The 13,047-nt window shown below is 41.3% G+C and overlaps 1 protein-coding gene across 6 annotated transcripts in view; it reads left to right on the forward strand.

Annotated features, from left to right (window-relative positions):
* Nucleotides 1-4,549: 4,549 nt before the first annotated feature.
* ano2b (anoctamin 2b) overlaps nucleotides 4,550-13,047 on the forward strand; it is a 60,620-nt gene continuing 52,122 nt past the window's right edge. For 2 of the 6 annotated variants that reach the window (XM_034226007.1, XM_034226009.1), the window contains exons 1-3: nucleotides 4,550-5,503; nucleotides 7,187-7,362; nucleotides 11,294-11,680. In XM_034226007.1, the coding sequence (XP_034081898.1) occupies nucleotides 7,309-7,362; nucleotides 11,294-11,680 (441 nt within the window). In that variant the 5' untranslated portion in view covers nucleotides 4,550-5,503; nucleotides 7,187-7,308. Of the gene's footprint in view, nucleotides 5,504-7,186; nucleotides 7,363-8,244; nucleotides 8,637-11,293; nucleotides 11,681-13,047 lie in introns of those variants that run through there. The other 4 variants (XM_034226004.1, XM_034226005.1, XM_034226006.1 and 1 more) reach the window with 4 other exon arrangements.

The raw sequence follows: 13,047 nt of genomic DNA on the forward strand, positions 1-13,047 counted from the left end.
CTGTATTAATGTGGACCGGAGGGAGAGGGTGACGAGCATAAGTTTCACTTTCCTTTTTTATTTCAATTCCAACTTTGGTCATGAAGAATATGTTTCTCTGTTGTCCACGTTCATAAAGCATAAAGCAACAGCATCAGAGCACGGTGCAGAGTCTCTAAATGAGTCCCTCCTTCTTATTAAACATCCATGTTGTAGTCCGCTATAGGAAACTGTAGTTTCCATAGTTTCCCCACAGCAGCAGACGCACATTCGTGACGTCCGCTGGCGCATCATAAACACGTCGGATAGTGAAAGTGCATTCGGATTCTCTAAAGTACCGCGGTCTCTTCTCCTAAGTCCTTTTGAATTCTCCTATCCACTATCCCTTAACCCCGTGACGTTTCACTCAGAGGTCAAGGAATAGGAGATAGGGTTAGAATTTAGGAGCTGATTTTTGGATTATCGGAACGCAACCCTGGACTTGTCACTGCATGACGTCATACAAATAAAAGTCAACCTTTTTTTCAGTGCCCCAAGGATGCAGGGATCGTCCAACCATACACATGTTTTTGGTTCACCTTGTTCTATTCAATCCAAAAAAAATCCGTTAGCTACTTCTCAGTGCTATTTACCAACATAACTGGGTCAGATAGAGCTTGAATAATCTTATTGAACAACTTTTCTTTGATCGTTTCATCCTCAACCTGCGTTTTCTGGAGGAGCCTGCTTTTAACTCTTCTGTATAAGTGACCGTTCAGAATATTTATCTGGGCAGGCTACACAACAGTTAAATCGCCCACATGAGCACAGAGCAGCATTTATTCCGAACTTGACCTTTAGGTGGTTTCCTAGATTACAACACTGAGCCGTTCATATTACAGCCTTTAATATTTAACACCCTGAACATATCCGTACCGGCTGTAACTGAACACTAAAAATGACTGTATTTGTGTGTGTGTTTGTGCGGAAGCTGCTGCATGTGCCACATCAGATACCCTTACTGACAGAATAAGAGTGTGTGTGTCACATGACACTGCCTCTCACACTCTATCTGTATGTAGCATCAGTTACCGTACAATTAGTTGAGGATGTTGGCCAAGCAATTAGACTGGCACAAAGTAGAATCACATCACCCTGCAGCTTGTTTCATCATTCATTTAATCAATTATTCCCCGAAATGGGCAAAGGGAAATTAATACCTTGGCGTACGACGTATATCAGAGATATAGAAATATAGAAAAAACTTCTGGGGAGAAGTACAGAACTACAGCTCCCAGGGTGCATTTTGGCAACAGACTATCCTATCACTGAGCCGAGATAATGCTTCTAAGAAAACAGATTTTGTAATCTGCAGATTAAATCAATCCGCTTTTAATTTATCCGATTTTCTTTCTTCTAACTAATTTTTAAAATTACGAGACACCTTAACCCTTTCTAATATTCCTTGATATTTTTTCGTTTATGAATGATCAGATTTTCTGTCATTGTTCAGCTGGTATCAGCCTGACTATGTGAGGCTGCACTTGAATTTAAGGACCTAGTAAGTAGCGACTGTTAATGAAGGTGAATCCATTATGTCACACGTGCCTGATGTGATTTTCCATTATCCCCTCATTTTAGACATTTCATTTGCATTCGGATGCCTCTTCATGGTCTTAATCTCAATGTATGGGACCTTAAAGAGCCCTCAGGTTTGCAGCTAAACCTGAACAGAAGGCGCAGTGATTAATGCACATTAGAGGCCCAATAATCTCTGCTTGTCTCTGTGTGCCGTAATTCCCCAGCAGAACACCCAATCAGCCAACTGCTCTGTTACCCATGAGCAGTGCAGCGTTCACAACAAGTTGCAGTTTATGTTGACCAGACAGCCATTTGAAGGAGCGTGTAGACCGGGCAGCGCTAAGCTAATAGGGAGCCAAGTCCTTTCCCCACCAGCAGTATGGCTGACTGACGGACTCAAAGGAAACCAGGCCTGCCTGCCTGCTGGAATCACTCAGAGTTGAGGCGAAATGGCTCTCCGTAAAACCCCCTCCTCTACCTTTGCAGGTGAGTGCCACAGTAACTATAGGAAACCCACCAGGACTTTCCTTTGTGCTTCCTGTCCCTGCTGGATCCTCAGCCAACAAAAAGGACACATTAGACAGGACCACCGTAGAGTAACCCGCCCATTGTCCCTTCCCATATCCCCCCAGTGTGTGTGTGTGTGTGTGTGTGTGTCAGCAGGCCGTGTGGGCAGCCGTCAACAGGCAGCGGTGTACAGTTGCATGTGAGGCTGCTGTAGTTTAATCTGATTATTCATTCAGGGCCCTCTGCGGTACAAAAAGTGATCCCCATGTTCTCAGCTTGTCTCCTGGAGAAACTATTCAATACTGTTTATATATAAATGGATCCAATCACTTTTTAAGCATTATTTTATCTGAGACATGTGCTCAGGCAGAGTAGTTAACTGGGTTAGTTTGCATAGATGCTGTGCTTTACTGTAAGTGAGCAGAGGAAGCTGTTAGGTTAGCAGCAGGTACGTGCTAAGCTAAGCCTTGTAAGGCAAAGGCGAAACGAAGCTGTTATTGACTGATGATTTGGCAGCTCTTGGACGTCAGGAATACTATTGAGCCTTCCTGTAAGTTTAATTTTCCAAAGCCATTATAATACCGGTGACTGTGCAGTCAACACGTCGATGTATCCTTGGGCAAGATTCTTGACCCTGAGTTGCTCCCAATGGCATGTGTGAATGTTAGTTTCCAAGAGTTCCACTGCTCTGTATGAATGAGGTGTGAAAGGGTGAATGACTTGTAGGATGTAATTCGCTTTGAGGGGTCTTAAAAACCTGATAAAGCGCTATAAGTAAGTCCATTTACCATATCCTTGATGGGAGATGGCCGATAGTCAATAATGACATCCCAGCTGTTGCACACACTGCTTTGCTTTGGCATTCTCTATTGTTCACCTGGAAGAGCACATGTGGCACGTTCCATCAGGGCTGTTGTATGGACAGTTATGTTTGAAGACAATACTCTTCTCCATCTCGTCAGAAATGTTGAACTCCAAAAATGTATCTTCTAGACACAAAGTGTTTTGTTTTAGCACACTTTGAAACTTCATGTTTCCACATCACACTTGTATGAGTTGCATACTGGACCAATCCCAATTATCTGTGCACATTCAAAATAAAATTCTTCATTTGGTTTGACTCACCAAAATGCATTGTGTGTGTCACCTACGTATTGAATGCATTTCCCTGGTTATAAAACATTTGCGTAGCAGTCTTTTTCTTTTTACTTGTCTTTTGTTGGCACATTATCACCACCTGTACATCAGTGGAAGAGTGTGAAACAGGATTGTGTGTCACCCACATGAGCGAATGTGCATGACATAAACACAATGGGGACCCATTATAGAAAGAAATAGCTCCATAGTCATAACAGAGGGGAAAAACCTTGAGAAACATCCGTACATGAATGTAAAAACTGCATAGAATAAATATATAATATAAGTAACAACAACCATAACATATTGTGGATTTCACAATGCTTTGTTAATGCTCCAGGTTTGCAGATGTTGTCTTGTGAAAATATTTGCATAATGCACAAAGAGTGTAGTTTAATGTATATGGCAATAACATCAAACCAATTTAGTGACAAAATGCAACATAGCACACCATGTACTAAATGCAATGTAATGTAATGTATATGTGACATACATATTCATCTTCACAGATTCCCCACACGTTATGCTAAATAAAGCATTGTGACAGTTCTACAAGATGGATCGTCCACAAATGCATTAGAATAATATTTTCAAAACCTTCTCTCACATCTTTAAATTAAAGAACTATGAACGGCTATATATAAGAAAACCAAATACTTTTCTTTAATTGATTTTATACTCAATCCAGAAACATTCAACAGAGCCTCATTTTTGATGCCCTGATCTATATTTATGCATAAGGGATTTTCTCATCAAATCCCCTCCCACCAGATTGAAACTGGCGACCTTCCAGTTGCTGGCCCGCTCTCTAACCTCCAGGCTACTGCGCTGCTGTGAGGAGGAGAAACACAACTGTTGCCATCTACACATAGATATCTTATCTTTAAGGTGTTTCAATGCTTCAATACCAAGACGTTTGACCTTGTTAATACAGTAGTATGTTTAATTGTTGTAAAGTACAACCTAGGTGGATGAGAGAGATGAAACAGAGAGAGCTGTCCGTGGTGCTGGAATCAGAGCACAGCACGTGGCCTGGTGCGTTACTATGGCTACAGCTGTCTGTATCCCTAAAATAACCATACACACACATAGTACACACACATAGTAACCTTATTATAAAAACGTCAATCTGTTGCGGTTCCTAAATCCAGCAGATTTATATAGATTGATAAAGATGAAAAAACGTTGAGAGCAACAGTGTTTCTTCTTCTTCTTCTTCTTCTTCTTCTTCTTCTTCTTCTTCTTCTTCTTCTTCTCTTCTTCTTCTTCTTCTTCTTCTTCTTCTTCTTCTTCTTCTTCTTCTTCTTCTTCTTCTTCCATGCACATAATAAAACGACCATTTCCTTTTTCCTGTATTATACTGAGTCCTTTGTGTTTCGAGACGTGCTTTCGAGAGGTTGGCTTTCTGTCCTTTGTGAAGTGCTTTGATGCAGATTGACTGACACACAATTCAATTTGCACAGTGTGAAACAAAGCTACACTTGGCCACTTTGCATATTTGTGGCTACAGAGCCGCAACATGTCTGAGGGTTGATGAGGGAACTGCCATCGTATCCCTGCACGCCTTACTTTGAAAATACATGTGAGAAAAGTGGACGATGCTCTCCACAAGTTGCCTCTGAGCAAGGCAACCCTGAATGTTGCACTGGAGCTGTTTCGTGCTTTAAATTCAGAACTGTGTTTGTTCCGTGCAGTCTTTACATTAATATATTTTTTGATACAGAAAATGTGTTGTGTAAAGAAGCATTTTTAAAACAAAGGTTTTACATTTTGGATGAGAGGATGATTACTGCGATCATTTCCGTATGGTATATAGCAGGCTACAGTCAGTGGCTAGTTAGCTTAGCTTAGCATAATGACTGAAATTGAGAGGAAACAGCTAGCCTGGCTCTGTCTAAAGCCGAGAAAATATACTAATTGCATCTTCAAAGCTTACTGATTTAGACTGCAGCTGTTTGAGGTGTTGTCAACAAAATGATCTCAACATTTAAGAATTAGTATGTTTTTAGGCATTATCGTTAATTTAAAACATTTTACCTTCAGGTAAGGAAACATTTCGGCAACTTCTGATTGGTTTACAGCAATCTGCTCTACATGAATGGACACCTTTGTGCCTTAAGTTTGAATGCAGCTTCTGTGGAAATCTTATACTCCACTGTCATCTGCATGCTGCTGTGAAATGTTCTGACTTTTTTTTAATTTGAATGCCTTTTCTGTATACATACTGTACATGCAAGAGTAATATCGATAATATTCTACAGATTTTGGTTCCCAGGGTGAAAACTCTTACATCTGCTGGAGAAGGAGCTGGAACTTTAATGTAAAACCACTTCCTTATATATTTTTAAAAGCTTACATCAATGTGATTAAAGGTGTCACTCAGTGAGCTAGAGATGCTGCTATATGCAGATTTGATTAACTGTCTGTTGGATTTTAAAAGTTGTTGAAAAAGCGTATTCCCCCACATATAAAAGTATTGATGGTCGATGTTTTGGCAGGAACACAGAGACACTCTGCTGGCAAGGGCTCCCTGCAAAACTCAAGATACAGCAACAACTTAAAGTGGACCTATCATGCAAAATGCACTTTTGTAAGTCTTTTATACATGACTATGTGTCCCCGGTGTGTCAGGGAACTCACCAAGTGTCAGAAAATACAACCCTCTCTCTTTTCCTCCGTACCCAAATCTTTTAAAAAATGGGCTACAACGAGCGGATACAGATTCCATCCGAGCTGACGTCAGCCCGGAATAGTGTTGTTCACACGAGACGTGTCCGTTCACACGAGACCGCTCGAAAGCGCTGGAGATGCTGTAGTACATATGCCAGGCCTGTAATACCTCATTCACACCAACGGTGTTTCAGGGCCGGTTTGGAGCTGGAGCTTGAAAAGCACCGGGTTTTCCTGTTCACACCGCAGCGGAGCAGCCTCTTAGCTCCGGAATCCGGTTTAATTTCAAGCACCAAAAAATTGTCCGGCCGGGGCAGGGGCGGGATCAACTCCTGAACAACAACAAGAAGCCGGCGTTTTATCCAGTTTGTACACAACGATGGAGAAACTCAACAAGCAGCAGTGGTCCACTGAAGAGACCAGCTACCTACTGGGAATCTGGTCTTCCGAAGAGGTACAGAGGAAGCTGGAGCACAATCGGCCATTGTTGTTGTCGGTGTCAGCTGTGAGGGGTTTCCGGCGGTTTGGCTTTATGGAGCAGGCACGCAAACGGTTACGTCATGACGCAAACGATGACGCAGCACCAGTCGGACTCTGGGCGGTGTGAAAAGAGCTGGAGCTAAACCGAAGAACCGGTTCTGAACCTGAAAAGCTCTAGCACGGAGCTTGAACCGGAGTTGCGTTGGTGTGAATGAGGTAAAAGTGGCACTGTAGTCCTGCCACAAAAGCAGCGAAGAAGACTTCTCAGAATCAGCCCTTGCAAAGACAGGGCTGGAAAAGGGCAAATAGAGCGAAATGAGGCATGGCTAAAATGCATGATCTGTTTGGTATTTTGAAAAAAAAATTCACAGACATGTTTTATATAGGTATGGCCCTACAATATATGTTTCAAATATAGCATGATAGGTTCACTTTAACTTTAAGTGACGTCAGCCTTAGATTCAGTATGCTTTAATGACCTAACCGCTTGCAAATATTTTCCTGAAAATGTGTGAAAATTACAGTCATGTTTTTGGAGGAACCATCTCTTTTATTCTTCAGTTAACAACATTTCTGAGGAGCATACATGTGAAGTAAGCTTTGCAAGTGTTAGTTCGGCTGGTTGACTTTCCCTGGCTAGACAAAGAAAAGAGGACAAGATGTCAAAAGGAATCTGGATCAACCAAAAGGCGCCATGTTAACTTCAGTGTTTGGTCCCTGGTGGGACATATTTACCCAGAGTAACCTGGACCCTACAGTAGATGGACCTTTGATGTTGTACACTCAGTATGAGTTTTCAGGATGCTATACCCTGAGTGATAATCGTTTCATTTCCACAATGATTATCTTTCAGAGTCATGGATCAATGGTGCGAGCTGTATACCAGGGTCCACAGCCCTCAGTGAGTCCTCCTCCATCCACAGCGACGCCCTGTTTCAACTGACCAAGGACGTGTCCTCAGTAGGACTGGAGCCCATGTCCTCTTGTAAAGAGGAAGTTTGCGCTGAGGAATCAGAGACTCTGCTGAAGGTAATTCAAGGACAACAGAAAGTGTGAGTGTACAGAAAAACCACAAACAACAACATAATGAAGTACTTTTCCCCTAATTTGGGAACTAGTTTGGCATTAAAGCCTGCTCATACTCACTAGTCAAAAGTTAATCATGTAATATTTCCTGCATGGGTAATGGATTGCATAGCATTTCATCATTTCATGACTAAGCATAAAATAGAAAGGATCTCATTAAAATCTGTTATAATGATGGAGGACTCTCTGTTCTGCAAGGTTTCTTTTTTTCAAGATGTTTATTGTTGGTCTCTTTCAAAAGATAAATGTTAACTCAATGTTTGGGAGCGTTGACACCAAAAAGTGAAAACATGAGCTCAAGGTTAATGTTATTGCAGGGGAAATACTATTCTAAGTCTGATATTAGTGTAGGTTTGATATGGTTTATATCTCTGTTGAGTAAATAGAGGAAGACAGAAATATAACTGGGACACATTTATGTAGCAATGCTTCAGATATATTTTCACTAGTTGCTTCTGTGATTGTGGCGTAGCAGAAAACTCAGGTCTCTCTCCAAGTAATATCAGTGGGCTGCTACCTCTCTCTACACTGCAAAAAAATACCAGTCTTCACCTGTCACTCTTTCAAATAGAGTAATATTTTTTTTTAAATAGTAAAAAATCTCCTTGAAAGGGCAAGTTGTTGGACCTATTTTTTCCATTCTACTTCTGAAGTATGATGTATGTTTCATAAACAGAAACACATCTATGAACAGGCGAAAGCCCTCATAACATAATATAGATTTTTACAACCGTGACAGAGATGTGCGTATGGAAAAAAAAGCCAACAAGAAATCAGAACGACATTTTTTAGCATCAAGACCACCTCACCACCCCACCACCACACTGAAGACACTTTTTACAGTGTGGTATGCTCCGTGCCAAAGCGCGCGGCAGCTCCGGATCCCACAGTGTGAGAGATGGAGAGATGGTATCAGCAGCACGCGCTCAGCCTGCTCACATTATGCGCTGCCTCTGAAATCGGACACATCTTCTCCAACGGAACAATGCGCCGCGCTGCGCAGAGCCGCGGCTGCAGCAGACCTGTGGACTAACAGCGGGGAGCTCAGCTGGAGTTTAGGCATTATGGGGACGAAGGTGGTGATGGTGCATCTAGCTGCTTTTTACTGCGGAAACCACCAACTTTCACTCCCTCTCCACTCCTTCTTCTTTCTCTGAATCTGTGTGTGTTTAAAGCGCACCAGCATGCCGAACTCCCCAGCAGAAGACAAGATCCCAGTGAGTACACCAGCATCCATCCTTTCCTGCACTGAGGATCGGTCATCCTCCTACTCTCACACTTTACATTTGGCCATGCGGTTAACAGTAAAGTGTTCGGAGAGAGTTGGTGTAACTTACTACCGTTGTTTGACCCAACGACACGTTAAATTACTGTAAGGGAATCAGAAAACAGGAGAGGTTGAAAAAGATTTACAACCAAGTTGAATGAGTTACCAAATCAAATTCCAATACAAGTGGGACCAAACAACTTTATTTTGACTAATGGGAACTATAAAGATGCAGACAGAATTGGATACAGAGAAATGCACATCTTTTATTTTCTTTGAGTTATGTTGTGGTTGATTAAATGGGTACATTATGGCTGTCATTATCAATGATGAAGGAAGGTGTTGAGAACCTTTTACCAAAACAAGCATCTTAGAACTAACATTAGGCTAATCAGGCAGGTTGTCCAAGTCAGCAAACAGAAGGTAATGAGAAGCACTTCCACAACGTTTAATGGATATTAATATTGAATTGATGACAGGTGCTAAGATGCAAAAAAAATCATGTTTAGACAAGAGAACAATCTAACAATTAATCTGGATGCACAGTCTGTTGTAGAACAGTTTTTAAGGCCTCATTTTGGTTGATGTTGCTGGAATTGTGTTTGAAATCACTGCAATCCCATCATAACAAACACCAAACTTCTATAGTCAGTGGTATTTACATGTGGGATTTTTGGTGGATATTTTTGAGGGCACTATTCCAAACTGATAATTTTCAAAACAGATCAAATGGTGCGAAGTTAACATGGTTCATTATAAGGTAAATATTGTGGAATTTTGGACCTGGCCCATGTAAAAAATTATAAAAGGTGTAACTACTTCCATCAAACAAGTGCAAGGAAGATATCAAAATGTGGATGCCTAAGAGTTCCAATCAGTCTAATTAAATAAAACCACCTTTGTGAATGGACCATGGTGGGGCCTTTAAATATTTTAGCTAATCTGCCTATAGAACTAACAGAGCATGTGGCTATATTAAATGACATCCAGATCTAAGATACATTTCACAGAGAGCAATGCTAAGTATGTGAGGGAAATCAGAGTTAGAATCCCAAGTTTACCAACTCAGGGCCAAATTCACTAAACCTGGAACACAAAAAGTAACCATGAAATGCACCTTTAACTGCACTGGCAAGCAAAAATAGTGTTTCGCTGCTCCTCTGCACTTATTTAAATTAGGTCATAGGCAGACATTTGGAGTATATTTGGCTCTTTTCCATGTAATTGAGCCTCGTTACAAAAACAATCCAATTAAAAGTTACAGTGGCATTATGAGCGTCTTCAAAGGGAACTGAAGTAATTTATAGACTGGACTAATGGACTCTGAAGTGCATTCATAATGTCTGCTCAAACTCATTTGTTTTTGGGGTGTCTGGTAGGGTAAGATAGCTGTGTCATGAAAAATGAAGCCTCTTCAACAGACACTAGCTAGCATGCCATAGTGTAAACTGCAACTTGTTTGCTAGCTAGCTTATCGAACTTCATTGACGTTTCTATAAACTGTATTTTACACAAACATTAAATCAAATTACAATATGATAACAATCTTACAACAACTTACTGTGATAACTGATTATATTTTGAATAGAATATACGTATCGGCTTTACAGTGCTTTATAGTGTTTTAGCTCACTGTAGCTAGCCGCTACACAACTTTAGTAGTTATTTTTGCAGCAGGCATCTGCTTTAACAAAAAAGCCACTGTCCACTACCTTACAAACACAGTGAGAGAAGAGCTGGGCAACACAGCAGAGCACTAAGCTGCTAAAGACACAGATATTTGTACAGATTTTTCCTGGAGGTTGGTTGAGACCAAAGACTGAGCAAAAAGAGAGCACAAGACAAAACTTTGCCAGGTAGCAAGAAAAACAACTATGCTAACTGTATGTAACTTCTGGTTTGTTGACGAGCACAACTGTGCTAACAAGTTCCCTGTATCAACCTAATGGTGGACGGTATGTCAATGTTCACGACTTGTTTATGCAGCTTATACATCCGGGAGGGTCACAGTTTGTGAATGGAGCAGCATTAACTTAGCACAGATGCACAACATCATATTGAAATGCTGTCCTTCTGATAAGTAAAAGCTGCTCTCTCCTCATGCCCAGAGCCTATAGAGTGTTCCCTCTTGTGTCCTCCATGTTTAGTCTCCCTCTGTCTAAATAAAGAATAAAACTGGCAAAGGTGAGCTGACTGCCCACTCTGCTGCTGGAGGTTCTCACTTCAGTGTTTTTGAGAACCTGCCAAAAGCCACTAGATGTTTAAGTTCATTCAAACAGTTATTACATAACTCCTGTGCTGCTTAAAGCTTCTGTGTATTTGGTCTTCAAACCATGTGTATGTGTGTAATTGATTATGAGGACGTGCAGAATGATTGGATATGATGGAGACGGTGGTTTGTTTACTCTAATAGTGAATTAGTGTTTTTTTTTAAAATACGTACAGCTGCATACTGTGTTTTTCATGACGCAATGAATAATGTGTGTCTTTATTATACAGATGGCTTCATGTGTACTTTTATTGTACGGTTGCATACTTAGGCTACTGTGTGTTTTTACAGCACCGCTGAATTCTGTGTTTTTAACTTTTACATCTCTCTCCCTGCAGGTGGTGGGTTCTGCTTCCAGTCCTCAGTGCAGCGAGGAAGGCCTTTGCTTCTCTGATGGCAGACGGAAAGTTGACTACGTTCTGGTCTTCCATCATCGACGGCACGGCTCTGTGCGATCTTTTGCCAGCAACTCAGTTTCACACGACAGGATATCCATTGTTTCCAATGGCAACTTTCCCTCTGCGGCGGGCTCCGATGCAGCAGCAGGAAGAGGAGGCAGCAGCCCGGGGAGGGAGGCGGCGAGTGTCGGCGAGGTGTTCGTGGAGCTCGGGGGGGCAGGAGGAAACGATCTGACGGAGCCTGCTGACCATGAGATGGATCTGATCAGACAGGAGTTCGAGGCCAGCCTGCAGGAGGCCGGCCTGGAGATAGAGAGAGACAAAGAGGTGAGCCTGCATGTGTGTCCTCCCCTACTATCTTACAATTATGATTTAAAAAGCATTTTGTTTTAAAGGTCCCCTATCATGCAAAATGCACTTTTTTTAACGTCTTTTATACATACATATGTGTCCCCGGTATATAAGGGAACTCACAAAGTGTCAGAAAACCAAACCCTCTCTCTTTTCCTCCATACCCACATCTCTAAAAACGGGGGTACAACGGAGCTGATCCAGATTTGCTTCCAATATGACGTAATATCGGAAATGTGGGCTGTGTTTTGGACGTAATATGGTCTTTGTTTACATTAGCAAGCATCGCTAACACTCAGAGCTAACCTGTACTGGAGAGAGTAAGTGTAAAAAAGCAGGAAATAAAAAAAGGAACTCACCTTGTGGTTTTGAACATGATATGGCGTTTCATCATGGCAGCATTTGGCTAGGTATATGCCATGTCTTTTATATATTTTGATATATCTGAGACCCATAATATATGCCTAAAAATAGCATGATAGGAGATCTTTAATGAAGATGACAATTAGTGTCTGTTTGGTCACAAAACTTGTAATATAACTTCAGACATTAACGAGCAGCCTTTGATTTGATGCACAGACTTGATGCTACAGTTTTTACTGACTCTACTGGATTTCTAAACCCTGACACAGGATCTGATGTAACTCAGTCTTGAGCTATTTGAGGTGAGCGCCTACATGGGAACTTGGCTCTGATAGTAGAGAGAAGATGTGGGTGAGACTCGATGTGTTGTGGAGGATCTAAGGTGGCTTTTAGAGTCACGATGAGGTTTCTATTAAACTTGCAATTCCCTTTTACGCTTAATGTAACATGCTGCTCTGCCTGCCTTAATCACCTCGACAAAATAACAGTCAACACCACATAAACATGTGAGTGAGCTTTCGAGAGCACACAGTGCAGGCAGAATCTTGGCAAAAAGCACAATAAGATATTCCCCTGTATCTTCAGCTATTACGGGGCAGAAGTGAACAAAACAAATACAACTCAATAGAAACTGAGTCGGCAAACTAAAGCACAAAAACAAAACAATTCTTCTCATCCACAACTATGAAACAGCTTCACTTAAATATGTTTTTTTATTCATTCGGCCATCCACAATATCATCTCTTTTTTTACCCTTATTTCTGCGTCAATTTGTCTAAAGAGCAATTCTCCATTTCATTCCTTAAAGGTGGGGTAGGTAAGTTTGAGAAACCGGCTCGAGATACACTTTTTGTTATATTCCATGGGATGCTCTTAACATCCCGATAGCAATGAATATCTTAAGTGCTTTGACAATAAATCCATAAAAAAATGTCATCTGTGGAAGCCGTGGCGCTGTAAAAAGCACGACCAATCATCTG

This window comes from Gymnodraco acuticeps, unplaced genomic scaffold (genome assembly GCF_902827175.1).
Source record: "Gymnodraco acuticeps unplaced genomic scaffold, fGymAcu1.1, whole genome shotgun sequence".
In the NCBI taxonomy this organism is placed as follows: domain Eukaryota; kingdom Metazoa; phylum Chordata; class Actinopteri; order Perciformes; family Bathydraconidae; genus Gymnodraco; species Gymnodraco acuticeps.